Source organism: Ophidiomyces ophidiicola (genome assembly GCF_022830035.1).
Source record: "Ophidiomyces ophidiicola strain CBS 122913 chromosome Unknown scaffold_8, whole genome shotgun sequence".
Classification (NCBI taxonomy): domain Eukaryota; kingdom Fungi; phylum Ascomycota; class Eurotiomycetes; order Onygenales; family Onygenaceae; genus Ophidiomyces; species Ophidiomyces ophidiicola.
Window position 1 is genome coordinate 270,269 of NW_026054648.1, and position 24,726 is coordinate 294,994.

General features: G+C 50.7%; 9 protein-coding genes across 9 annotated transcripts; 2 read left to right on the plus strand and 7 right to left on the minus strand.

Moving 5' to 3' along the window:
- Positions 1-411: 411 nt before the first annotated feature.
- On the minus strand, positions 412-1,584 carry LOZ57_002769 (uncharacterized protein; the record flags this gene model as incomplete). Its single annotated transcript, XM_049251830.1, has 1 exon — positions 412-1,584. One exon carries the CDS (start codon positions 1,582-1,584, stop codon positions 412-414), a length of 1,173 nt encoding a protein of 390 aa, XP_049109148.1.
- Positions 1,585-1,848: 264 nt separating this feature from the next.
- LOZ57_002770 (uncharacterized protein) lies at positions 1,849-2,898 on the plus strand (the record flags this gene model as incomplete). The annotated part of the gene is made up of 1 exon (XM_049251831.1): positions 1,849-2,898. The coding sequence occupies one exon, from the start codon at positions 1,849-1,851 to the stop codon at positions 2,896-2,898; it is 1,050 nt and encodes a 349-aa protein (XP_049109149.1).
- A 441-nt stretch (positions 2,899-3,339) lies between these two features.
- LOZ57_002771 (uncharacterized protein) lies at positions 3,340-4,691 on the minus strand (the record flags this gene model as incomplete). Its single annotated transcript, XM_049251832.1, has 6 exons — positions 3,340-3,783; positions 3,854-4,114; positions 4,182-4,263; positions 4,348-4,418; positions 4,495-4,518; positions 4,581-4,691. 6 exons carry the CDS (start codon positions 4,689-4,691, stop codon positions 3,340-3,342), a joined length of 993 nt encoding a protein of 330 aa, XP_049109150.1.
- A 550-nt stretch (positions 4,692-5,241) lies between these two features.
- TIM13 (protein translocase subunit) lies at positions 5,242-5,687 on the plus strand (the record flags this gene model as incomplete). The annotated part of the gene is made up of 2 exons (XM_049251833.1): positions 5,242-5,379; positions 5,463-5,687. 2 exons carry the CDS (start codon positions 5,242-5,244, stop codon positions 5,685-5,687), a joined length of 363 nt encoding a protein of 120 aa, XP_049109151.1.
- A 1,013-nt stretch (positions 5,688-6,700) lies between these two features.
- On the minus strand, positions 6,701-8,281 carry TPK2_1 (cAMP-dependent protein kinase catalytic subunit; the record flags this gene model as incomplete). The annotated part of the gene is made up of 3 exons (XM_049251834.1): positions 6,701-7,100; positions 7,152-7,405; positions 7,487-8,281. 3 exons carry the CDS (start codon positions 8,279-8,281, stop codon positions 6,701-6,703), a joined length of 1,449 nt encoding a protein of 482 aa, XP_049109152.1.
- A 1,156-nt stretch (positions 8,282-9,437) lies between these two features.
- Positions 9,438-12,129, minus strand: AVO1 (Component of a membrane-bound complex containing the Tor2p kinase; the record flags this gene model as incomplete). Its single annotated transcript, XM_049251835.1, has 3 exons — positions 9,438-11,481; positions 11,533-12,048; positions 12,107-12,129. 3 exons carry the CDS (start codon positions 12,127-12,129, stop codon positions 9,438-9,440), a joined length of 2,583 nt encoding a protein of 860 aa, XP_049109153.1.
- A 930-nt stretch (positions 12,130-13,059) lies between these two features.
- LOZ57_002775 (uncharacterized protein) lies at positions 13,060-14,363 on the minus strand (the record flags this gene model as incomplete). The annotated part of the gene is made up of 2 exons (XM_049251836.1): positions 13,060-14,280; positions 14,334-14,363. The coding sequence occupies 2 exons, from the start codon at positions 14,361-14,363 to the stop codon at positions 13,060-13,062; spliced, it is 1,251 nt and encodes a 416-aa protein (XP_049109154.1).
- A 915-nt stretch (positions 14,364-15,278) lies between these two features.
- HHF1_1 (Histone H4) lies at positions 15,279-15,737 on the minus strand (the record flags this gene model as incomplete). Its single annotated transcript, XM_049251837.1, has 3 exons — positions 15,279-15,442; positions 15,521-15,658; positions 15,731-15,737. The coding sequence occupies 3 exons, from the start codon at positions 15,735-15,737 to the stop codon at positions 15,279-15,281; spliced, it is 309 nt and encodes a 102-aa protein (XP_049109155.1).
- Positions 15,738-17,541: 1,804 nt separating this feature from the next.
- Positions 17,542-19,668, minus strand: LOZ57_002777 (uncharacterized protein; the record flags this gene model as incomplete). The annotated part of the gene is made up of 2 exons (XM_049251838.1): positions 17,542-17,856; positions 17,911-19,668. 2 exons carry the CDS (start codon positions 19,666-19,668, stop codon positions 17,542-17,544), a joined length of 2,073 nt encoding a protein of 690 aa, XP_049109156.1.
- Between the last annotated feature and the right edge of the window lie 5,058 nt (positions 19,669-24,726).

Here is a 24,726-nt window from a genome sequence, read left to right on the forward strand (position 1 = left end):
CTATATATACTATTATTCACCATAGATGACAGCTCGATGTTGTCTCTAAAAGAAATCCATACTGCCAAGCATCCTGCTTAGATAATATAAAATAAAGACAAAGATAAGATAAGATAAGACAAGATTGTTAACCAAAAGAGTTTGTTACGCTGAAATATAAGATCAGATAAGATCCAATGATCTAGAGAATGTAGTTATGTATGTGCAAACATATAACATATGTAACTAGATGTACATATAGAATATACAGGATAAAAGTATGGCTCTAGAAGCTTAACACCTGATTAACTACTCAATAGAGTGACGCAAGACTAGCTAAAAAGTGTTTTAGAGTGCTGGAAAATCAGTTCATCATAGGTAGAAACAAAACATAACCCATACTAGTTTTATTGTTTTGATGAGTAAAAGTCCTTACCATCCATATCTAGATCCTGCCTCCTTGCGATTTCTTTTCCCCGCCATAAAACTGTCTTCGAGCGCATCTCGCTGGCTGCCGACAGCATTCACCAATTGCTGCAAACTGTGCTTGCCAGGGGCGATGGAGCGAACAGGATTATGCTGCTGAGCTGCAAGTTCTTGTTCGGACATTGCAGAGAGTAGAGCAGAATTAGACTTATATTCTTGATCTGTGTTAAAAGTCAGGATTCTGGTATCAGCTGCCGAGGCACGACCTTTTCTGCCCATTAGTTGCCGCATTTCAGACCGTGAGAGTTTCAGATCACTGGCAACATTTGCAAGTGAGTCTGTCTGACTAGGAGTAAAAGAAATCTCTGATTGGTTCTCTACCACACCGCTGGCAACTGACGACTGAAGCTCAGAGTCTCTAGAGGGCACGTGGACCATTGGCTCGTAATGTGTCTGCCTGTATGGCTCATCTGTATTAGTTAAGATTGCATCGCTCGATAGTCCAAATAAATTGAGCTTCTGCTTCGGCTTTTGTGGCTCTACCTCGCTCGCTGACTCCAAACTAGGGGCTGCTGTTTTATCTGTAGCTCCAGCTACTGGCCTTGGCTTTGGCCTTTTCTTCGAATTTCTAGCAACTGACAATGGTTTGAACATCATCGAATTACCCTTTTTCTCTACCACTTGAGATTCTGCTTTTGCTTTCTGAGGATTGGCGGGGTCGCCATCCATACGAAGGCCTTCCTCAGTGGTAGTACCATAGTCCTCCGAGGGTGATGGTTGTGGCTCTCGAGAAAACCCTGGGCTAGAGCTTGTTTTAAGATCAAATACTTTTCGTGTCACGGTAGCAGTCGTGCTTTTTTCACTGGGTTTAATCAACGCTGCGCGTTTTGGCGCTGGAAGCATGGCATTGAATCCAGTCAACGTTCCGCTACCACCTATCCTGGCTCGTTTGCGAGCCGGTTCTCCACCCTGAGATGTATCATTGCTCTCAACTTCAGCCGATTTTGTGTCCGCGAGGGTGACAATGATCTTCCGTGGGTTACTGCGATCAACCAGTGGCTGGAAGGCTGTTGTTTTAGGGGCGCAAAGGGTAGGAGGGCTTCGTGAAGCGGTAGGAGGGTTTGGGGGGGTAGTTTCAGAATCCGAAGCTTCTGAGTCTGAATACGTAACTAAGGCCATGGCTGATGATGCGAGACGCTGATTGAGTCCAAACGTTATCGAAAGAAGAATGTTCTGCGTAACTATTTCAGTTTGCGTTCAGCTGGCATCGCCTGATCTGACTAAGCAAGCTAGTTTGCTTCCTCAGTTCCTCCAATTTAACAGGCAGAAACAGCAATGTGGAAAGCAAGATCGAGCAGCATACATCCGGACACGCCATGAAGATGAACGCCGACACTCCCAGGCATCTATTCTTCTATTCAACGAAAATCCGTTTTTGCCAAGATGCAGTCGCCCCGAGATGAAGCAAATGAGCATCCCGACAGAGCAGACGGGCGAGCTGACGAATACAGCAGCAGTGGCCGCAGAAGGTTTCGTTTAAAGACCAAATCTTCATCTAAGCATAAGCATAGTGATGAGGCGCTGCCCAAGCGCCACAGTGAGCGAGAAAGCCGCCGCAGTCACCGCCATCATAAGCGCCGCAAGCGCTCTCACATAGAACAAGAGACAACAAGCCCTCCACTTTCGCCAAATACCGCATTCAGAGAATCTCTTTTTGATGCTATGGCAGATGATGAAGGAGCGGCATACTGGGAAGGGGTTTACGGGCAACCGATTCATACTTATCCTCGACCAGACATTAAAGATCAACGTGGAGAGCTGGAGCGAATGACTGATGAAGAATACGCTGCATTTGTTCGGGCAAAAATGTGGCAGAAGACCCACGAGGCTGTATTTGAAGAGCGAGAACGGCGCCGTCGAGTTCGTCAGGAAGAGAAGGCGAAGCAGCAACAGACTACAAAGGAGAGTGACCGGGAAGCATTCGAGAGAATGATCGATGAAAGCCTACGTCGTGGAAAGGAGAGAAAAGAAAATAAAAATCAACTCAATATGTGGACAGAAATTTGGGGCCGATATCTGCGTAGCTGGGTAAAGCTAGATGCCCGTGCTCAAGACACTGCAGCTGCTTCTAGCGTCCAGAAGACACCACCTGATCCACCCGCCTCGCTGCTTCGTAACTCCATCGTATGGCCTGTTCGTTCTGGACAACGAAAAGATATTACACCACACGCCGTCGAAGAGTTTATTCGGAATGTACCATTTAAACCGCAGGTGACAGGCAAGACGCGAGTTTCTGAACAAGAAACAGTCTCATATTACCCCGATGTTCTTACAGCTTTAAAAACAGAGCGTGTTAGGTGGCATCCAGACAAGGTAAAACATAGATATGGAATTTTAGGTATGGAAGAACAGCTTTCGAGAAGCGCAACGGAAGTCTTCCAGATCCTAGATAAAATATGGGTAGAAGAGCGCGCTAAAACGGCAGGCGCCTAGTACATAACTTTCCTCGTATCATTGATATCCCTTGCTAGGTCTATGTTAAATTCTTACATTCGTCGCACGATCCAACATATTTAAAAAAGACAAAAAAAGGAAAAAAGAAAATCTAGATACCTCCGTCATCCATGTTCATATAGGCTGTTAGGGGTTAATTTTCCGGTGGCATGGGTCGACCTTGGCTCGTATTCAGTGTTTGGATGGTTACGGATCGTTGCTAGAAAGATCTTGCCTTTTTGCCAGGTTGTTGTTCTCAAGATATACACAATACCTTTCCAAAACTTCTACTGTCTTAGAGCATGGTTTAAAAAAGGAGATGAATGGGCGTGGAATGCCAAAAAGGTGTGTTATAGACGACAGAACAACGCTCATAGGAACAGGAAGAAATCCAAAATACGAAAGTAGGGAGATATTGCCATTCAAGAAAGTGATAAGTCATCAGAACCTTGAGCCCATTCGCTTGGTCCTATATGCCGTCCAACCCACATATGCACCAGCAACAATAACCAAAAACATCAGGAATTTGAAGAAAGACCAAAGCCAGCTGCCCCCTGTCTTTTCTTCAATCACTGGTTTTCCAGCGCTCGCGGTCTCGTGTCCGTGGCTTGCAGGTTGAGAGGTTTTATCATCGGATTGTTTGTAAAGGGAATAGGTATTTAGCTCTATGATATCGTGGTTATCACTAAGCTCACCAGTTTCCGCGGAAAAGCCAAGATACGAAATGGCGGGGATTTTGATAGGAACGTTGCTGCTAGGGGTAATTTTAAAGCAAGACGTCCAGCTACCGTCTGATTGGTATTGGAGATCGAGGGCAAGCAGTTTGTCCTGGAAGTAGGTTAACCGGGCCTTTGTAGGGCTGGAAGCGCCACGAATTCCACGAGCCTGAAGTAAGAAAACTTGTCAGAAACTGTAGAAAATCAATAATCAAAAACCATAGACAGCTTGAGCATACCGAGCAAGAACCAATGTCGTTAGCCTTGCCGTCGAAATGGGAATCATAAGCGGTGTGACCATCCCCCATCATAGCCATGACAATCGGAAAGGACATGCCAGTCCGCCCATTTTTATAAGTATCAAAGAAAATCCCCAACCCTTCAAACTTATCGGCCGATCCGAACACTGGGCCAGTGGTCGTGCGTTCTTTGGTCAGCCACATAGCAAAACCATCCCCGTGCAGACTACCATCACCATGCAACTTAAATTCAAGTTCAATCTGTGTTTTGCAAAAATTATCTGGTCAGAATTGGTAGGCCGGCGGGGTAATATATTGGCTCACACACCTGCCAGTTGGTTGCCGTCAATGGAACACGGGACCAGAGCCAGCCCCTTTGAGATGGTCGGTCGGAAGTGAGCCGTAGGTATCTACTATAGTTAGCCTACAATACCGAAAAACCAACGCTTTAATATCGCCTCTCTAGCTTGAGGAAAGTGGCAGGTGGGACGTACTGATCAGTGCGAATAATTGTATCACCGCCAAAATCAAACCACCGGTGATGCAGGTCTGAATCTAAGTAGGGCTGTGTTGTCGCCGTATGTTAGTCTACTGGTCCCTGAGAGTCCACCAACAACCGAGAAGGTCGAGGCTCAGCGCACCGGTTGTATACTAAATGCTTTCATCTGGACAGAATATTAAATTAGCAATCAATGGATGCAGTCTAAAAAAACGAGAAGCTGCGCACCGGTACCCGTTTCGTATGGGGATCATTTTCGAAATCATTCTCGTCGCTGGCAATGGCCGCCCTGAGGCCAATTGCCAAAATAAAAAGGGTGGAGAGGAAATGCGAAAGCATGACGCCAGGTGGTAACAAGAAGCGCATACAAAGGAAAATGTAAGAACGAGAAGAGGTTTAAGAGGATATAATTAAAAGGAACGTTCTCGAGGTTATCGTGTCACAGAGGCATAGGCCTATGAGCGGCGTCCCTCTTTCGCAAAATGGCGGGTAAGAATGAGGGTCAAAGGAACGGATGTGAAGATATGGTGAACATAGAGCTGCTGACTACAAAATGAGAATCACAATAGCTGCAGACACCACGTCAATCTGCGCGTGGCACGCGAAACAACAGCAACCGGAGCGGCAAAAGAGAAAAGAAGCATCGCCGGCTCGCTGAAGATTGCCCGATTCGGACGAACCCTCAAAGGTGGCCATTTCGAGCCGCGGCGCTGCTGAGTCAGCCAATCGCCGCACCGGCCGGGCCGTCGCTACTCCGAGCAACCAATCACGACCTTGCAAAGCTCCTGAGCAAATCTGGGCGGCGGCTCTCTATATACCCATACGGAGTACATCATTGTGCCATCCCGACCAACAAGACTACTTTTGTCATTCGCCCACCCACCGTATAATGGCCCTCTCCAACCCATTCTCGTCTTCAGATGCCCCGTCGGCCTCGCGAAATGCGACGTCCGCCGACATGAAGGCTGCTGTCATGCAGCAAGTTCAAGCTGAAGCTGCGTTGAACAATGCTCGGGCCCTCATGGAGGTAAGCCACTCACCTTACAGATTCTGGTCTATTCCTCTTTGCGTATTTACATGAGCTTGGTCTAAAATACTTCTTTTTTTTAGAAACTGAATATGAATTGCTTTGAGAAATGCGTTCCAACGCCACCCGACTCCTCGTTATCGTCGAAAGACCAGGCCTGCCTCAAATCCTGCATGGAGAAATACATTTCACTATGGAATGCCACCAACAAAGCATACATCGGGCGACTAAATCGGGAAGCTCAGAGCGGCAGATTGAACGGTGATTCTAGCTTTGGCGGATTCGGCACATCCGGTGGTAGTCTGTAACGGCACCGACCACCGATTCTTTTGAACAAATCCAATTGACACCCATCCTTGCTCGTCGCAAGAAAATCATATTACTACGTGATGAATACCTACTCCGTGTAAGGATAGACTTTGTGGGTACTAGCGAGTTTGGCCATGGGCTTGAGCAGACTCTATCTGTGCTCATTTTCCGATGTATACGGCATCGATGTGTATATTAGGATGCATCAAAACAATTATATAAAATCGAAATGATCCCCATGTGGCAAGCTATTAAATATTTGAGCGAAAAATGTCATCATTACAGATTGCGCATAAAAAATGCATAACCACTTTTACTCCTAAGCATACTTTTTTCCCCTAGCTAGTTTGCACATACCTATATCCTCTTCACCAGCGAAACTACCCAAAAAAAAGAAGTACCTCTGCAAATATAAGAAGCCCATAGCGGAACCCCAACAAGGCCGTGGCCTAGACAACTAAACAAGGCATTACAAATACACAATGCCGCAATGAAATCGAGCAAAACGTGGAAATTTTTGGTTGTATCGGACAGGTTCAGGGTCTCGTGCACGTTCAAAGACTGAGCCAGATTATCATAATATTAGCGAGTCGTAAAACGTCGACTCATCGTCAGCCATACGCGTCTGATAGAAGCGGGGTAAAAAGGACGAAGAGATAACTATAGCAGATGGCGACGCAGCACATAAACAAGAAGAAAAAAAAAAAAGCTCGGTGGAGAAAGGAGATGTCAGGTTGGTGTTTAACACCAGCACAGTCTTGCCCTACCCCACTGAAGAATACAAGGTCAAAGTCGAAATACAGTCCTGCTGTAAGAGAACCGAGAGCCGGGATATATAAAACAGCACAGTCACGCAATTCACAAATTTAACGAGAATAAAAATATGGATCGTTGGTATAAATGTCATGAGATTGGAGCTCTTCGAAAGGCGTGAGGTTTATGAATGCTTTAGAAATCTCGGAAGAGGTGGCCATGCCTATATGAAACATCCATCAGCATTGGCAACAGTATCTTACAAGGGAATAGATTGTCCATACTCATCTTCCCCTGGAAGGCCGTATTGCTCTGTCTCTTCAGGGTATGTGTCGAACTGGCTGGCATCGCCTTGCCCGGCTTTAACAGGAGGAATATAAGGGGCATCAATATCTTTTCTCGCGAGTCTATCCCAAGTAACCTCAGAGAACCACGGATGATTCTTTACATCTTCAGAGCCACCCCGTAGGTTCCCTAAGCGCTTGGTAAGATCAGCGGTGATAAGTTGAGATAGCAGGTCCCGTGCATCCGGAACGAGAAATGCAGGGTATTTGACTCGGCCTTGGACAATATTTTCATATATTTTCATGGGAGACCCGTTATCCCAGAAAGGTGTGAAGCCACACAGCATTTCAAAGATAAGAATTCCTAAGGACCACCTATATTTGATAAGTAATGAAACAAGACACCCAACTTAACGTCTCACATACCAATCAACAGACTTATTATACCCTTTTGAAGAAACAACCTCTGGCGCAAGGTAATCTGGAGTCCCGCAAAGTGTCCATGTGATGTCCCGTACTTCCTTGGCGAACCCAAAGTCGGTGATCTTAAGGTGGCCGTGTCTGTCTAGAAGAAGATTCTCGGGCTTAAGGTCCCGATAAACGATATTTTGGGAGTGTAGATATTCCAATGCAAGTGTAACCTCGGCTGCATAGAACTTCGCAACAGGATTAGGGAACCGCTACCTCACAATCAGCATAGATCAGAGAAAATAGATGGAAGAAAGTAAAGGAAGGCAAAAAGAAAAGAAGAGGATTCTAACATGTGATTTCCGTAGTAAGCTGAATAGCTCTCCACCCTCCACGAAGTCCATGACCATATAGAGGTTCTTCACGTCCTGGAAGGTACCCCAGAGAGTTATCAAAAACGGGTGCTTGACGCGCTCCAGCATTCTCCTTTCATCATTGGTGTGTTCCACCTGCTTCATCTTCACCACCTGCTGCTTCTTCAACACCTTGATGGCGTAGAAGCGCTGGTTATGTACTGACTGCACCAGGTGCACCCTGCCGAAACTACCCGTCCCCAGCGTGCGCCGCAGAGTGAAGTCGTTTAAAGAGTATTTGCCTTTCAATTGACGCTGGACAGTGCGAGTGGGCTGCTGGGAGGCATAGTGGGCATCCTGCGAGGGCACGTCATCCTGCTGGGGCGGGTTTATGATGTTCTTGATGCTGGCGACGTTGTCATGGTGCTGTGGGGAGGGCGAGTGCGGGGACCCCGCGGGGAGAGGAGGCTGGTGGACGTGGTGCGGGTTCATTTGTGACGGCAGGGCGCTTTCGTCCGCAGCACCCGCACGGATATCGTCTGGGCTTGAAGCGGCGATGGTGCTACTGGGTCGCGAAGCGCCGGAGCCCACGCGTCGGTCGGGAGGGGCAGTCGAGGTGGACGTCGAGAGGGAGGCCGAAGTGCGGCAGCGCTGGGGCGACGACGACGCCTGGGAGGCCGCGGAGGGAATGGAGGCAAGCGATTCGGCAGCAGAGGAGGGAACCGATCTGAAGTCTCTCGATGCTCGAGAGTCCTTCGTCCGCCGCTTCTTGAGGAGGCCTCCAAGAATCGGCATGAACACCGCGGGCGGGGAGACTGCGCCGCGGCACCAGCTGGGACGAAAGACCAGGCGGTAGACGGTCGACAGGCGCGGTCTTCCGGAAACGCCGTCCGAGACGCTGGACGGGCTGAGGGCGTTGCGGGCAGCGAGCGGCCAGGCGGCGATGCGGTGGGCGAGCGATCAGACGGCGCGGCTGCGACAGACAGCCAATTGGGCGACACACAGCGGCGGGCCAGCGTGAGATCAGGCGGGTCAACAATTGAAGGGCGCTGCAGAGCCAGACGACGCGGCAGAAGGATGCAGAGCGAAACTAGGCGGGAGTGGTGCGAACTTGACGCCGGATCCAGGGAATGGGCGGCGGGCGGTTTAGTCAAGCCAAGTCAGCCGTTCTCACGCTCTCACTCACTGCACATCCAACGCGAACTACTTGACCAGCCATCTCGCAGCCCAACAGCTATGTAGGCAGCCAACAAGCTAGCTAGCCAGAACGGCGCCTGCTCCCTTTGATGCCAATCTACGCTGCCCTGCCCGCCGTCCGCGCTGCTCGAGGCGGCCGTGCCTCCGCTAAAAGACGGCGAATGCGTGCGGGCCTGGATGATGGCCCGAATTAGACTCTGCGCGCCTAAACTCTATGCTCGAAGGCGGGACGATGACGACGTGATGGCGCGAGGCACCTGGCTGCCATTTACCCGCCGCCTCAGCTGAGAAGGCGGCCGTGGCACCGCTGGGTTGGGGTCTGGCATTGATGTTGGAAACCCGTCGACGTCTCCTGTGGCTACAGCCGAGCAGCATATCAAAAAACAGTCATGTACGGAGAATATAGGTGAATTGACAGGCCGTCAGCTCCTGGAGCCGGCTAGTTACAAGGAAGGAATGCAGATAACTGCTACGGCGTAATCAATCTCAGAGCCACTATGCATCGCAGGTTGCCCAGCCGCCTGTGACTTGCCTGGATGATGGAGGCCTTCTCTGCGGCGCCACAAATAAGAACAAAGGGACAAAACACGGACGCCCGCAAAATCCTGGCAACATCAATGCTCAAACGCGTGAAAAGGACTCGTGTGGTATCACTGGAAACTCCCGCATCTGCGTTGCTGTTGGTCAAACGCGCCATTCGTGCCAAACAAAAAACCGCCCACCAACCCTCCAGCACAAAAAGTAAAACCCATTGTCATATCTGGTAGTTTGTCATGTTCTTCTTAATTTCCTCCACGATTTCTGTCGCTTCCATCGTGTTCTTGGCTTCGAAGTCATAGCGCTTCTGCTCATTGGCGTCGTTGCCTCGTAGCACCACAATTCGAAAACTCTTTGGGTGCCGCCGACTGATTTTCGATCCCACAACGTCGTTGAACGAAATTGACGTGGTCTTTGCATTAGACTCGAATAGCGTGCGTCCTGATTCGCCAGGAAGGATGTGAATATAATCGTGGTCAAACGCAAGCACCCGCTGACTAGACGCTGTCAGGGACATTGATTGCTTTCTGGTAACATGATAGCGGCGATAGTAGCCTCCAATAACGTCTTGCTGCTGAGCGAGCGGGTGCAGCATCCGGCCCGCTTTCTTTCCTTTCTTCGTCGTAGAGTTTAGATTTTGGGCCTCGATTAGCAGTGGCGCATTTGGCGAAGAGCTGCCAGGAGACCCTGTCAATGAAAGGGGGCCAAGACCAAATCGACGACGAACTAGCTCAAGTTCTGAGATGCTCCCAAGCGCTTCAACTGTTCGATCCAAAGGCGCTATCGTATTTGATCCCACAACCTTGAGCAGGAAATTTCCTTTGTCCAATCCCCATTTCTTACAAACGGAGTCCAGGAGCTCTGCAATGTAACTGTCCGTGGAAGTATTCAGCGTAGTCGTACGCGACGACGACTCAAGATCAAAATGCCGAACCCTAATCGTTTTCGAATCTCCAACTTTAGGAGTTGCATGCGAAGTGGGTACGGCAGGAAGATCGGCGGGGATTAAAGAAGCGTCGTCCAAGGCAGATGGGAACGGCTGGCCAAGAATAGGATTGGCGCGTCCTGCGGCTGCTCCTTTACCGACAGGGGCCGGGGTAGTCGGAGCGGGAGCAGGTGGATTCTCTGCGACTGGCGGCGCGGCCGCAGTACTGTATTTTGGAAAGCGCTTCTCGTTTTCTTCAAATTCGTCGTCGGTAGCTTTAACTAGAGCAAACTCATCGTATGGTTTGCTTCTGGACCTCCCTCGGGATGCCGCTGCTCGATTGTTATTGGATGTGAAATCTGTAAGAGGCTTGTCTCGACTGAGGGGCGGGAAATCGTAATCAACCTCGCCGTCATCCATCATACGAAGATGCCAGTGGTTGACACTAAGCTTATCCTTCGCAATCGCCGGTTTTCGCTCATCTTCACCATATCTCCATAAGGATAAACCAATGGCTTGCGCTACTATGGTGTGACCGGGCTGCGTTTCATCCTTTGATTCCCGGACAGTAGGCATATCGATAGGCACATCTGGGGTTGCACTGGTGGGAATAAAGACCTTGATATATAGCGGGGTTGCTGTGTCGCTTTTCCCAGAAAAAGCAGCATATTTCTCCACCGGGTTAACAGCACCCTCTGTCCTTGCTCGTATCATAGCTGTTATCAGACTGGTTGTCCCCACCATGCTCAGAGGACGCGAAGGAGCCAATCGCTGTAAGATGGGAGAAAGCGCCCTGGGTTTCCTTGGTGAAGTGTCATGTGGATCTTTTGCCGATTTTCCCAGTAAAGAAGAGCCCAAAGTTCCACCACCAGCCACTCTATCCAGGAGCGTAGTCGAGCCTGCCGTCACGCCAAACTCGGAGGACATCGCAGATCCAACAGATTCTGCTATTGAGTCCTCGTCATTCTCATCCATACGACTAGCCATTGCAGCTTCGAGTTCAATCTCTTCCTCTAGCTTCTCGCTTGACGCGTCATCGGCATTTTCGATAATCTCTTCCTCCGGTTGAAAGTGAATTTGTCGTCTTCTGGTGGTATCCGGATCCAGGTCATTATCTGACGACAATTCACTGCTAGTTATTGTATCACCACGCGCCCGAGGTTTGACGGCTTGGACTGTACCGAGAGAGTTTCTACGATAGTGATTTTCATTCGATCTGATTGACGGAGAAGTGATCAAGACCTTGGGGCCTTCGCGACGCATAGAGCTCCTGATCGGGGAAGAACCGGCACGATTTCGAACAGGCATTTTCGTAAATTGTATTTGCTGCACAGCTCTGCGGATAATAAGCAATAGAAAAGCCGAATCGGTTTCGGGGCCATCTTACCGCGAAGTATCCCCAGGTCCTTCATCGCTATCATCACTAAGATCACTACTGTCATCCTCATCAACCTCAATATGGCTAGGTAGCTTTCTCAGCTGATTTTGCTGTCTCCGCTTCCTCGGTTTCTTCCCCGGGCTAGTCCGTGCTGGTAAAGGCACACTGGTGTTGGTGTCGTCACGTACACCTGTCACCATCCCACCCTCTTCTTCATCACTCAGCCCAAGGCCAATGCGGCGTTCACCTTCCGGTATTTCATCCCCATTGTCGCCATGTTCGCCGCTGTTTCCACTCTTAGATCCAGACTGGTAGTACTCCGAGGCGACGGCGGTGGCAACAGGGATCGGTGGAGAGTAGGTTCGCTTAATTGCATGAGCATGTGCAGCGGTGGCAGATCTGGAAAGTCCCGACGTCCGAAACCCAGGAGAGTTGAAAACGGAAGAGTTGAGGGTTATAAGTCTGTCGCCAACACCATCTTTTATCGTCGAGAGGTAGGAGGCACGAAGTTGCCATGTTATGAAACTAAACCACACTAGATTAGAGAGGAAGCTAGGAATGCAGTACTAGGCGAATGGCTCACTCTTCATTTTGGAGGAGCGACATGGTGGGCTCTGGTGTTTGTCAAAGGTTTGTTAGCAACAACACATCAGACTAGTGGGGATCTCAATGTCTTCGGGTAATAGAAGAATTGGAGATCATTAATTAAATCAGATCGGTGGGATGAGAGTAAATGAAACGATGAAGATAGCAGTTAGACAAGAAATAAGTTATATCAGCAAGAAACAAGACTGCTAGTCGTGAATTGAACTGCTCAAGCACGTGAAGACACTCTCTCCGCACCGCCCTCCCCTAGAAGAGCTGCCAGTGGCATGCAAACAAAAACAAGCCAGGGCCAGCCCCAGGAAGAATGCAAAGGCGTTGTGCCGATGAAGCAGCACTGCTGTTGTCTGCTGATGCAGTGCGCTGTGGGCTGAATGCACGATGATGGCAGACGAGAAGTGAGTGGGTGATGTCGCTGGAAATGAGGAGCCAATGCGGTGGGAGAGTCGTCGGCATCTGATTATGTCAGCACAACGCTTGATTGGCGGGGACCGGCGGTACTGTTGAGCAGGAGTCAGGTGACTTGTCAGGTGACCGGGTCCCTGAACCTTGGAGGAACCAGAGAACTAGTGGTTCACCACCTCCTCTTCTCAACCATGGTACTGATTTCATTATCTTTGACTATCAGGCTGGTGGAGGTTTTGCTAGAGGTTTTTCATATGTTTTTCTCATAGTCTCAGTTATAGCATATTTGTCTATAAGTACAGCTGTCTCATTTGTTAGGAACAGACCAGACGACTCTCAGTCACATGATCATCACGTGCTCCTGTGTCGTCTGATAGGTACACTGCGTACACAGCCGGGACGGCGTTTGAGGCAGAAGAACGGTATAGGCTGGCAACCCGTGCATCGGCAATGAAAAGTTAAGACTAGGATAAGAATATCATAAATACAGGATCTGACTAGAAATACAGAACTTCGATGTGAACGATCTCAGGTTCCATTTCCCCGCTTCTCTTTTTCCCAGAACCAATGGTCCAGTGCCTCATCCTCGACATAGTCTGCAACAAGATCAGCAGTCTCATTTGAGTAGATGTTTTTCACCGACGCCTTGAGAAATTTCTTGCTGTCTTTGCCTTTTTCCTTCATGGCACGCGTGTTTCCTGCTTTCGCTGATTCGGAAAGACTCTCCATCTCCCTCTTGACCCTATCCAGGAGCGATTCCGAAAATAGATGAAGATAATACATACGAATCGTGCAGCTGTGGATCGTGCTCTTCGTGAGCGCTGCTATACCATGCCTGGCGATTTCATGCAGCATATTGGCGGTAATCCCGGCATATGCCCCCGCCGCGCCTTCACCCCGGAAAACGTCACTCATCGTATGGAGCAAAGTGGAGTCCATGATTGTAGTAGTGGGTTTCCCTAACGAAACGACCAAGGGGCTATAGCCCGCTTGCATGCGAGCTTTCGTCACCGCGACTGGGTACGTCAGTGATGTCGCGATTAGTCTGCTAAGGATGGCAGAGATAAGGCGAGTAAGAGGCCCACTTTCAGCCTTAAAGGAGAGGGTCTTGTTCAACAAGAACGTAATCAACGGGTTGATCGTCAACAGCAACGATGCGGAGTATCCAGCCCACAGCCCCGAAACACCGTATTTAGCTAAAACCTTCTTGACAATATCAGTGACGCTGCGTGTGCCTCCAGATATCTGTCTTCTGGTCAGCACTGTCTCAATCGGGGCTGTAAAAAACTTCGCGACCGCCTCAGATACGATTCCCAGCATGAGCTTTCCTCCTGCCGACAATACCCCCAAGCCGTGCGCCTCCATCCGTCGTTTCAGAAGGCGATAGATTGTCATGAAAAGAAACACTTCGGCCACATCCTTCCCAACGGCCTCCAAAACACCGACATACAAAGCCCTCACGCCGCCTTCATTGTCATGAATTTCTTTAGCAGTTCTTGCAATTTCCTTAACTCCATAGACCCCCTCCTCGATTTTGTCATCGGCCGCGTGAGCTCTGAGCTTCAATCTCGTCAAAATCAAAGAAAACGGGTACACAGCAATCGTAGACGTAGCCGCACGCAACGCGCCCGCAATGCCTTCGCCGGCAGCTGGAAGCGGCGGGTATTTCAGGACGCTGCCATCACGCGCGAACGGAGGTTCTGTATATGATGATGGGAAGCTGTATACTAGATGGCGCGAGAAAGTATCCTAGGATCGGGGGTGAGCCAACAAGTCAAAAGAGACAGAATAGCCGTAGGTACCAAAAAGGTTTCACCCAGAGTAGAGTCCATTTTTCAAAATCGAAGAGCAAACACACATTAGGGCGCGTTGAGGTTTAGGTCCGTATTAGGTAGTTAAATTTGTATAGAGATCCGTGTTAGTTGAGCATGATAGTCATCAGCAAAATCATTTACGATCCTCCCCTTCAGGAGGAACAATCTCCTCGATATGGCTCGCTATTGAGATATATCATGCAATAACGTATTTAATATAAAAGGAAGTCACGATCGCGAGTACAGTATTGGGCGCGGCATCTACGAAGGACAAAACGTTACTTTAAATGACGTCACGTGTACTCCGCATTGGCGGGAAGCTACCCCAGACTCTCTGAAAACAAACCTGATTGCTCAATAGCTAATAGTTTAATATAATCTAGGGGTTATATACCAGTGAGTGATTGTCAGGTTTGATTCAAACAAAGGAGTAGATGAATGCAAGCGCCTTTGACCATCGACCAAGTTGCCACATTCGATTCTCCCGAATGTCACAGATAAACAAGGGTAGCACTACGTTACTGAATTGAATGTACGGAGTAAGTGGGTTTAAATTGGTAGGAAACGGCAATATAAACCTCCTAAACTACTGGACAAATACAGTCAACACCCCAGACTCCATTAACATCCCGAGCCAAAAAAAAAAAAAAAAAAACTTGGCGCTTGTTTCCAAATTCCGCAACAGTCAACAGCCCAACCCGTTATCAATACCATGAAAAACACCCCAAAGGTGCCTCGCATAGCAATTCATCCCTTGTTCCATTCATCTTGGCCGGCATAACGGAGAAGAAAAAACCAGAGTCACCGTTCCCTCGATCCATTAAGGCAAGCATGATAACCGTGGGTGTATATATCACAAGCGACGACAAGTAGACAAAACCAAGAATCCGCGATAAGAACAAAACCCAACAGTATAGGAGTCGCCGGGAGGGTTTAACCACCGAAACCGTAGAGAGTGCGGCCCTGTCGCTTCAAGGCGTACACGACATCGAGAGACGTGACGGTCTTGCGCTTAGCGTGCTCGGTGTATGTAACGGCATCACGAATGACGGATTCGAGGAAGGATTTGAGGACAGTACGGGTTTCCTCGTAGATCACTAGAGGGAAGTACGGTGTCAGTAACAAGATATAGAAAGCTGGGGAGGCGGGGGAGGATGAATGGGGCGATAACATACTGGCAGAGATACGCTTGACACCACCACGGCGAGCGAGACGACGGATGGCAGGCTTGGTGATACCCTGGATGTTGTCACGCAAAATCTTTCGGTGACGTTTGGCGCCGCCCTTGCCGAGGCCCTTTCCGCCCTTACCGCCTGCAGGCCAGCGACGTTAGCATCGTTTTCATCATCAATGGAAATACAAACAGCGACGACAACGACGACGACGAGCCATCTTTGACAAGACAGCGCAGTCGACGATGAGGAGAGCCACAGCCATTATTGGCGGGGGGGTCGTGGTTGGTTGCGGAAGGAGGGAGGGGTCATGCCAAGACCACACGCCCCCCTTGCAGCGAAACCCGCGGACGACATCAATCGCCATCGACAACACAGACAATCCATCAATAAAAAAGACAATAATACTTACGTCCAGTCATTCTGAATCAAGTAAAATAAACCTCGACTGTAAATATAAAAAAAAGGTAAGTAAAAGCGGCGATGCTGAGTCGTGCGACTCGTCGTTGGTTGATGGCAATAAAAAAATCAAATCCAAATCGATGTTGTGGTTTGAGAAAGGGAAAAGGACGGGGAAATTAAAAAGAGAGAGAGACAGAATTGTACTCTCGAATCTTGTTTGATATGTTTGTTTGGATTAGGTAACTCCAAGCTAGCTAGCAAGTTAGCTAACGGCTGGCCATCCTCCATACTCTACTTCATTGGTTGATGCTAACGTATATAAAATGAATCACCTTGATTTCCAATGTTTCACTGGTGTATAACTAACTATCTTAGCGCGAGATACACTCTCAAACAAGAAGAAAAACACAGCGCAATAGCTCACAGCCATGAGCTTAATTTTCAGCGTGTTGTTGTTGATGTGGCTGTTAAAGCCGCAGCCCCGGTTGCCGCGCGGGTGTACTTTCTCCCGCCAAACACCGCTTATAATCACGTGGGAGCGGGCCCTGATAGCGCTAGCTTATTTTAAGAATAGCGGCCGGGGCCTTCGCGTGGCGAAACTTTAAATGGTGGTGGGGTACAAACTGTTGACGTCATCCTTATCATCTACCTTGTTGTGGTGCAAATTTTGATAGCAGAATCTGTCGTATTCCCACACAGAACTAATCACATTGTACAGAACAATACACTTGTAAAACATGCAGCTTATCCTTGTAATATATACATAACTATATTCCAACTGAAAAAAAAAAAAAAAAAGACAAATTCCACCGCAGTTAAGCCAGGGAGATATTCCAATCCCTGGGCGAAAACTTAAAAGGTTTAAAGAAACTTTTGGCTTCTCCGTTGTGCTCTCCCCTGAGCAACTTACAGGAAAAGGTTCTTTCTGTGGTTCTTTTTATAATAGGTGTCATAAGTCATCTCATTTGACGATCGCCTTCCGCTCCACACAAGATATAAATATACTTTGAGCAGGAAACGTTCAAGGTGCAACCTGAACCGCCGTGAAAAGAGAGAAGATAACCGAGGGTAAAAAGAAAAATAAAAACGAGTTTCGCCTCCGACGTATTAGAAAGTGCACTTTTTTTTGGTCACCGATACCCACACCCAGATAGCCGATCTGGTGTGGGGGGGGAGGTGAGAGCGGCGTGGTAGGAAACGAGGAAAAGTAGCAGGACCCACACCGTGCAACGCCATTCCGTAGACATGCAGGAAAGAAAAAAGAAAAGCCCTGACCAGCATCAAGCCCCAAACTCCCGCAAACGAAAAGTATTTCAACCGGATATTAATTCAGAGTACATGGCAAAAATTTCAAGAAAAGACGAACAGTAAACAAGGCAGAATTAAAAGAAGCAACAGCACTCCAGCACCGTATAATATAAATGAAAGCATCCTGAGAAGCAAAACAGGAAACAAAAAGAAAGAAGCTCGCAAAATCAAAAGTTCCGTCCGATAATATGTGTAGGCCGCAAGACGTTCGATGGGCGTAGGATTAAAAGCATTTTTAGTATAGAGTCGATACAGATTCCAGGGTCAGGGGTCCGTTGCTCGATGTTGTAGAGTAACTCGCAGCAAGCCGTCGATTAACCAGGAATCGCCGTGCGCGTAGGAGACTCAGACAAGAAGCGAGCGGGAATCGTAGTGTGGAAGGGGTTACTGAAAGTCGGAGGAGAGGATCTGTCAGGCCTCAGATCGGGGCTGGGCTGGCTTGGTGGGGATGGGGACCTTGAAGTCTGAATGGGAGACGAGGTCAATGGTGCACCGTCAAAGGGGCAAGATTCTAGGGGCGAGGTCAACAGGGTGTCATCAGATTGCGACTGCTCTTTCTCGGTGTTAGATTCGTGCTTGGTGGGTGCAGTGGATTTGGCCTTCGTCTTCGTAGGAGAGCCAGTTTCGTACTGCCGATCATTAGTCAAGAATTCTTGAGAGCAGATTGGCCATCAACAACTTACGAAACAGTACTTGTCCACCAATTCCTTGTAGCCTGGGGACTGGTGGTATGGCTTGGTAGAGATTAAGTCACATGGCTTTACCAATTGTCGCGGCTGCGCGAGCGAAATGGCAGAAGAGTTCTTCGTCACTTTGTCTCCAGCAGTATGGGAGACGAAAGTTATGCTAGGCCCAGGCTCCTGCGACGCCATGTCAACATTACCAGGCTGCATAGCCGCAGAGAGCGAAGATCCGAAATCATATCGAGTGGTAAAGGCCTGGTTGCCGGGCTTTGTTCTTTTGGTGGGTGCGTCCACAAGATCGTCATCAGCATGATGCAGGGGCACTTGCTCACTCAGACGAGCGAAGCCTTTGTCCTTTGGACTCCGGAACGACCTGGCCGGAACAAACGACGGACTGCCGGAAATCGGAGGCATTGAAAGTGGGCGGGGAACATTCCTATTGGTACGAGGTGCTGAGCCGATAGACCCGGTTGGATGGTCTCGTTTGCTAGCTGTACCACACTTGTATTTCTTGCAAAAGTTGATGTGGTAATTCCGGCTGTGATTATTGTCCCAAAGTTCAAGGCCATTGACGTGGTAGCGGATGCAGATGAACATCGTTTTCGACTCCAGGTCAGCAAGGTCTGCAAGGCGAATGTTGAAATGGAACTGATCGTAGTTGCCATTGCGGATGCGATGTTGGCCCAAATAAGGGTCATTGTTGTACTCAGCTTCAATCTCAGAGACGGTCTTCCAGTGGTCCAAAGTGAATCTCGCCACGACGTGCTTCTGGAAGGCAAGATTTGCAACCGAAACAACGCCAACAAGATACTTGTTATCGGCAGATAAAAATATCTTTTCGAGTTTCACTGGAGCGAGGCTGTTCATTTGCTTTGAGCGTGGAAAATTTGTAACATTTGCCTCCCATTTAAAAGACCGTGACTTGGGCGAAGAATTCGATTCGAATGGGAACTCGTTATCACCGTCGTACTCGTCTACGGGAGACGACCCAGCGCTCACGGCAACGGGCCTGTCAACCTGTAGAAAGTGACGAACATGTTCGAGCTGCACATCGAAGTGAACATTCTTCACAAAGGTGGGCGTGCCAGGCATGCTGGAGGGCCTCTTTTTCATGCGAAGGGCAGGCCTCACAAGCTCACCTGACTTCTTGCGAATCATGGCTGGCCTGAGAGCGCCCGCTTCGTCTTCACGGTCACTCTGGTCTGGCGTCTGCATTCCAATTTCAGGAAGCTGACAAATGGCAGAGCCGTCAACAGATTGGCAACGGAGGGGTATCAGTTCAAGTGAAGGAGACCGGCGGGTGTCAGCAGCATCCTTGGATGGCGAACGCACGGCTGGGGTCTCCATTGAGCGGATGGCGGCCTGTAGTTCAGCAAGCACCAGCTGCTTTTCCTTTTCTTTTCTCTGCTCGTCTTCATCGCTTGAATTTTGCCTAGATTCTGGGGGGGAGAGGATCGAACATGATGGAATCAAGGCGGTAGAGCTTGCCTGGGAAGTCTTCCAAGCCGCTTCTTTGCCGTTCACGAGACTGCTCTCCTGGTCACGGGCGGGCACATTTTGTGGCGGGAACGTAGGCACACTGGAGCGAATGGACGGGCTCCGCCTGTGGCGATGGAGATAGGAGCTGGACCGCAGGGCGGTTCTGGGCCGATGGGCAGGCATCAAAAGCGGCTCAGAGTTGTGGCGTCCATGTCGACGGGGCGAGAGGCCGGCGGGGGTTGTGAGAGTCACAGACGACGCTGGCGGCGTGTAGGGCATCCGGCCGACTTGTTGGCTAACAAGTGGGCGCGCAGGACAGTGTCGGAGGGAGGGTGAGGGCGACAAGGCCGTGCTAGAAGGCAGGCAATCAGCAACGGGGATGGACCAGGGCCCAATGGCGAGCGGAAATGGGCGCAAACGGCAAACGGGTGGGAGGGAGCGAAGGCGGCAAAGCAGGCACGAGAGAGGAGGCGGGATATAAACGGGGGCGGCTCAGCAGGGCAGGGCAAGGAGACCGCGCCGGAGTATGAAACAGCAGCCGCAAAAAGCAAGCAATGTGAGGGAGCGCAGTGATAGAGATTCGGGCCAGCCGGCAAGGAAAAAAAACAAAGAAGAAAAAAGGTCTGGCGGCGGCGGAATTGATCGCCGCGGAGGAGGGGGGGGGAAGACAAGACAAGCAGCTCGCACAGGCCGAGATGGAATCAGGATGTGCACCCGGACGACAATGCCGGGCAGCACCAATTGCGCGAGGGAGGGCGGGCCAGTGCAGGGGACAGGCGGAGAATACGTACCGTTAGCGGCGGTCTAGGTCGCGATGGCAGGGGGGTGGTGGCAGGGCAGCGTGGATATAAATAAGGGAGAGAGAGAGAGAGAGAGAGAGGAGATTGAGAGAGAGGACGTTAGGAGGGAGAGACAATTGAGAGACGGAGGGAAGAGAGGGTGCCAGCACGCAGGAGGGAAATCAGGGAAGCGAAGCGGGTATATTATTTTGGCCAGATCGGCGGACAACACGGAGGAGCGCGACCAGGGGGCCTTCTGAACGACGGGCGGGCGGGAACGCAGGGAGCTACATGAAGGCGAGACAGACAGACAAACACGCAACACGCAACAGGGCCGGCAGACAGGGCGGTCGCACAGGAAGAGGAGAGAGAGAGAGAGGGAGGGAGAGAGAAGAAGATGATAGAGAGAGAGAGCGAGAGAGAGAAAGATAGCGGTGGAGGCCACGCAGGAGCGCGCAGATAAGCGGCTGGCGGGCGGTGGCGGGCCAGATGGTTAATAAAGTCGCGGGAACGCCTGGGCGGGCGGGCAGAGATTTCACCGCCGCAGGTACCGCGACCCGGGCGCAGGGCGGGCGTGCGCGGGCGAGTGACGTACTGGGTACCTCCGCGCAGCCGCCACCGCGCGCGCGGGCTTTCCAGAACCGCCGCGCAGGCACGAATCACAGGCCGGCGCTGCCCACTTTATGCGCGGTAGCGATGCGCCTCAGCTAGCTACCCAACTAACTGCAACAGGGTACTCCTGCGCTCGATCTGCGCTCTGTCTCTGTCTCTGTCTTCTGTCGCCGGCCTGTCGCGCTGGATGCGCCGTTGCACTCCGCCCTCGTGCATCCACCCTGCACGCCCACACGCACGACATGCCCGTGCATCCAGCGGCGGTGGTGGTTCGCGGCACGCTGCGCTGCACTGCACGCCTTGGCCGCAGCCATCCTTCGCCAAAGCATGCCAAAAGTGTTGGGGCGGAGAAAAGGCCGCCGTGCTGAAACACACAGCCCGCCCAACGGCGCGGTCGTGGGGCGGCGCTGCAGGCGAAGCGCCGGGAGGTCGCTGGGCCGGGCGGTGACACCACTCGACTGGGCTCCGTAGAGTTATCCCTCAGCCTCCCAGTGAGTTAGTTAACTAGGCAGTACGGAGTAGTAGTGAATTAACTCTGGCTGCTCCCTGCAGCCTCCAGCAGCGTCGCTGGGCCTGGCCCGCCCCAACGTGGCGCCCTGACTGGCTGCGCCTGTCCGGCCCTGCCCGGCCCTGACTCGCGGCGCCTTCGTCATCATACTGCCGCCCGCTGCCTATAAAGCCTCCCGCTTGCCCGCCCGCCCAAGCGATGTGCCCGTCAACCCTGTCAATCCCGCCGCTGCGCTGCCATTCCTGGATTTCAGATGCACAGCTCGCGTATTATTATTCTTCTTCTTCTTCACGCTGTCCACGGTGTTTGCGCCCATCGCCCACGGTGGGGGCTGCTAGCACTAATCACCACCTAAGTTTGTTAGCCACATCCCCGACCCCCACCCCGTCGCCACCGCTGCACGGCCAGCCAGACCCTTCCTTCGTTAGTTACGCTGTCTGTCTGGCTGCATCCAGGTGATAGAGAGATTATGCACATTATTGGACGTGCGTCGCAGCCTGCCCGGATGCCGACGTCGCACATCGCACAGGCCACACGGACGCGGACGGGCAATCAGCGGCCCCGTCCTGCCCATCCGCCCGCGACGCAGACAAAGAATCCCAGTAGCTACCAGCTAGTCACAACCTTAACCACTGCCGTTGCCAGTCTGCCCACTCCCGTGCCCAGCGGCCAGTGCGCTTGCACCCCCTCGTTGGCGGCCTTGCATACTGCCTAGTAGTGACTTACTTAGTCGGCTCGTAGTATACGGAGTATAGCGATACTTTTTTGCTTATCGGAGCGAACTTGCGGTCAGGGGAGGCCTGGATCGCCCAAACGAGCTCAACCGGAGGGGGCAAGGGTCTTGTCTTGGAGCTTCGGACCCGCCCAGATAAGAGACCGACAGCCAGGCAGACAAGCTGTCTCGAGCCTTCGTCCGGGGATCTGTCCTCTCGCCGTACCAGGCCCATCGGTGAGCAAGTACTTTTCAACGTTTCGTTACGCATGGAGCTCGTTAGTTGCGTCGGCCATGCCAATCAGGGTCCGCACGCAGGGTGTGCGCTGTTGCCGGCCCCCTCTTGCCTCCCCCCCCCCGATGAATTCCACATCCGCCACGACGAAGAAACCGATCGACAGCTCCTGGCGGTCGTGATTCACCTTGAAATCCAGAGGGAGAGTTTACCAGAGGAACCAGACCGCCGTCCTCTGGTACCAGGTACTTTTACCCCCGTCCGGGCCCAAACTACCTTCGAACCTTGGGATGCAAAGTCAACTCGAAACCTGAACAGAGAATTGTGGGGTAGAAACATTAAAAAAAGCATAAAAAAAAACAAAAAAAAAAAAAAGGAAGAGCTGTCCAAGCTCACTGAACAATTCTAACCCAGACCAACTTCGCGTCGCGAACGGGAGCTTTCTCCAGCGCTCGTAGTGCAATGTACGACACGCTCATATGCACAGAGCCGCAGCCCCAGCGATGTTGCCCGGCCCGACTCCGCCTTCTCATTGGCTGTCCGGCCTTCGTATCTTTCCAGCACCTTTCCAACGGAGCATTAAGCGGGATAACGGCCGCCGGGAGGGATGCTCCGAGTCCGCGCGCTGCCGTGGGAGTGCGGATCTGCGTCTCCTGCATGGGCCTGTAGGAGCCAGAGGGAGGAGCTGTCGAGCGGGATGGCGGCGTACAGCCACGTTTATGCCTCTTGTCTGCATGTCATCGCAGGGCCGGAGCTCTTGCAGGGTCGTTGTGGGGGGGAGGAGTTTCCACCTCGATATCGAGGCCAGAGGCTTACCTTATCGCCCATATAACCAAGACTTGCTTCTTGCAGGTGGACAATACTGCGCACACTGGCTTGTTTGTGCATGCAAACCGCTGAGCACTTTGCCGTGTATATCGATACATGCCAGTACTCACGAATTGTCAGATGACCACACCACTTTCTTATCTCTAGGCACACCGGCCTCATGCATGGACAACTCAACCGCTCCAGCAACCACAAGCTCAGGTCACTCCTCATGTTTGAACAATGACGCAAGTCTCTCGGCGCTTAAACCTCACATCAGCCTCTGCTGGTGTCGCCTCAAAGTCCAGCTGGCGAGGGCTAGTGCGCTGAAGATAACAGAGACAGCGTACAAACAAGTCTGTGTACACAGACTACAAACATACACGAGTCAGCAAAGGCATCTTGAACGGCCCACTTTGCATCAGATGTGTCACATCATTTTCAGCAGATAACCCAAACGCAACACGGTAAGGGCAGGAGATGACACCGATGAAGGCGTGTTAGGGTCAGCAGACCAGGTTTAGATCTGCAATTGATACCAGAGACACCCGCAGTATCAGCGGAAGGGAAAACGGGTACACTCTCACAGAGATCGCACGAAAAGGGGGACATCCGCCCTGAAAACAGAGCCCCTGTAAATCACAGGACTCAGGGAACTATAGATTAGAGTCCGACAGACGTCACCATAAGATGTACAGGAAAACGGCGGGCCCATCACATCATCAGTTCTCAATTTGCTAGATATGTTCAACCGAGATTTTGCCGATATCACTCATTGCAGTACAAATATAGGCTGCATTGGCAAACCGTCTAGGACTCACGGACTATTCGTGCATCTCTGATGTTTAGACTAGGCCTGCCTTGTGCTCCGATACCGCTCGCACAGTGGTACAATGGCCAAAGTCACATACATACAGAAGCTCATGTAGGAAAAACTGTTTTGAATGTTTCTCAGAGTTGCAGTGTTGCCCCAAACAACTTGTAGGTGAATCAAGGAGTCACATTCTATCTAGCATGGCGAAAAAGCTGTCAGTTGCAGTTAACTAGAGTCAAAGCAAGACTGAACGGTTAGAGACTGTCTTTCTGAAGGGTTGAGCACCCAAATCACTCTTATAAAATGCAGATAAGTCCCCTCATTTTACACTTGGCGTAATCGTATAGCGGTATTAACAATATAAGTGAGTTTATATTTAAAAAAATGTTTCCTGAAGCAGGAAATAATACCCAGACAAAAAGAAAGAGAGAACACACCTTAATACTCGGCCCATCAGAGGCCAATGGATCTATTTTGCTCAAAGTCAATGAGATTCGGGTGGAAACTCACCCTCTGTCGCTGTTTTATACATCATTGCCACTCTTCGCATAGCATATGAAGAGCTTGTAAAACTGCATATCTATCCCGTGATACCCTCTCCTGCGCTCAGCATAGAGCCACAATATGACTAGGGTAAGGAGCTGATAGTACCTGACAATGCAACCAGGTGCCAGCATTGTGCAGTTTAGCATAGGAGACTGTGCTTGTTGATGCCGGCCGCTCGAGTAGTCCGTCCCGGTCTACTGCTTTGTTCTGGCGAGGCTTCGTTTCACTGGACTCAGACGGACATACCGAAAACATATGGGCCGCCAGCAAGCGGATACACTCCATATATACGATCATATCCGCTTCTTGAAAGCCAGGGAGCGG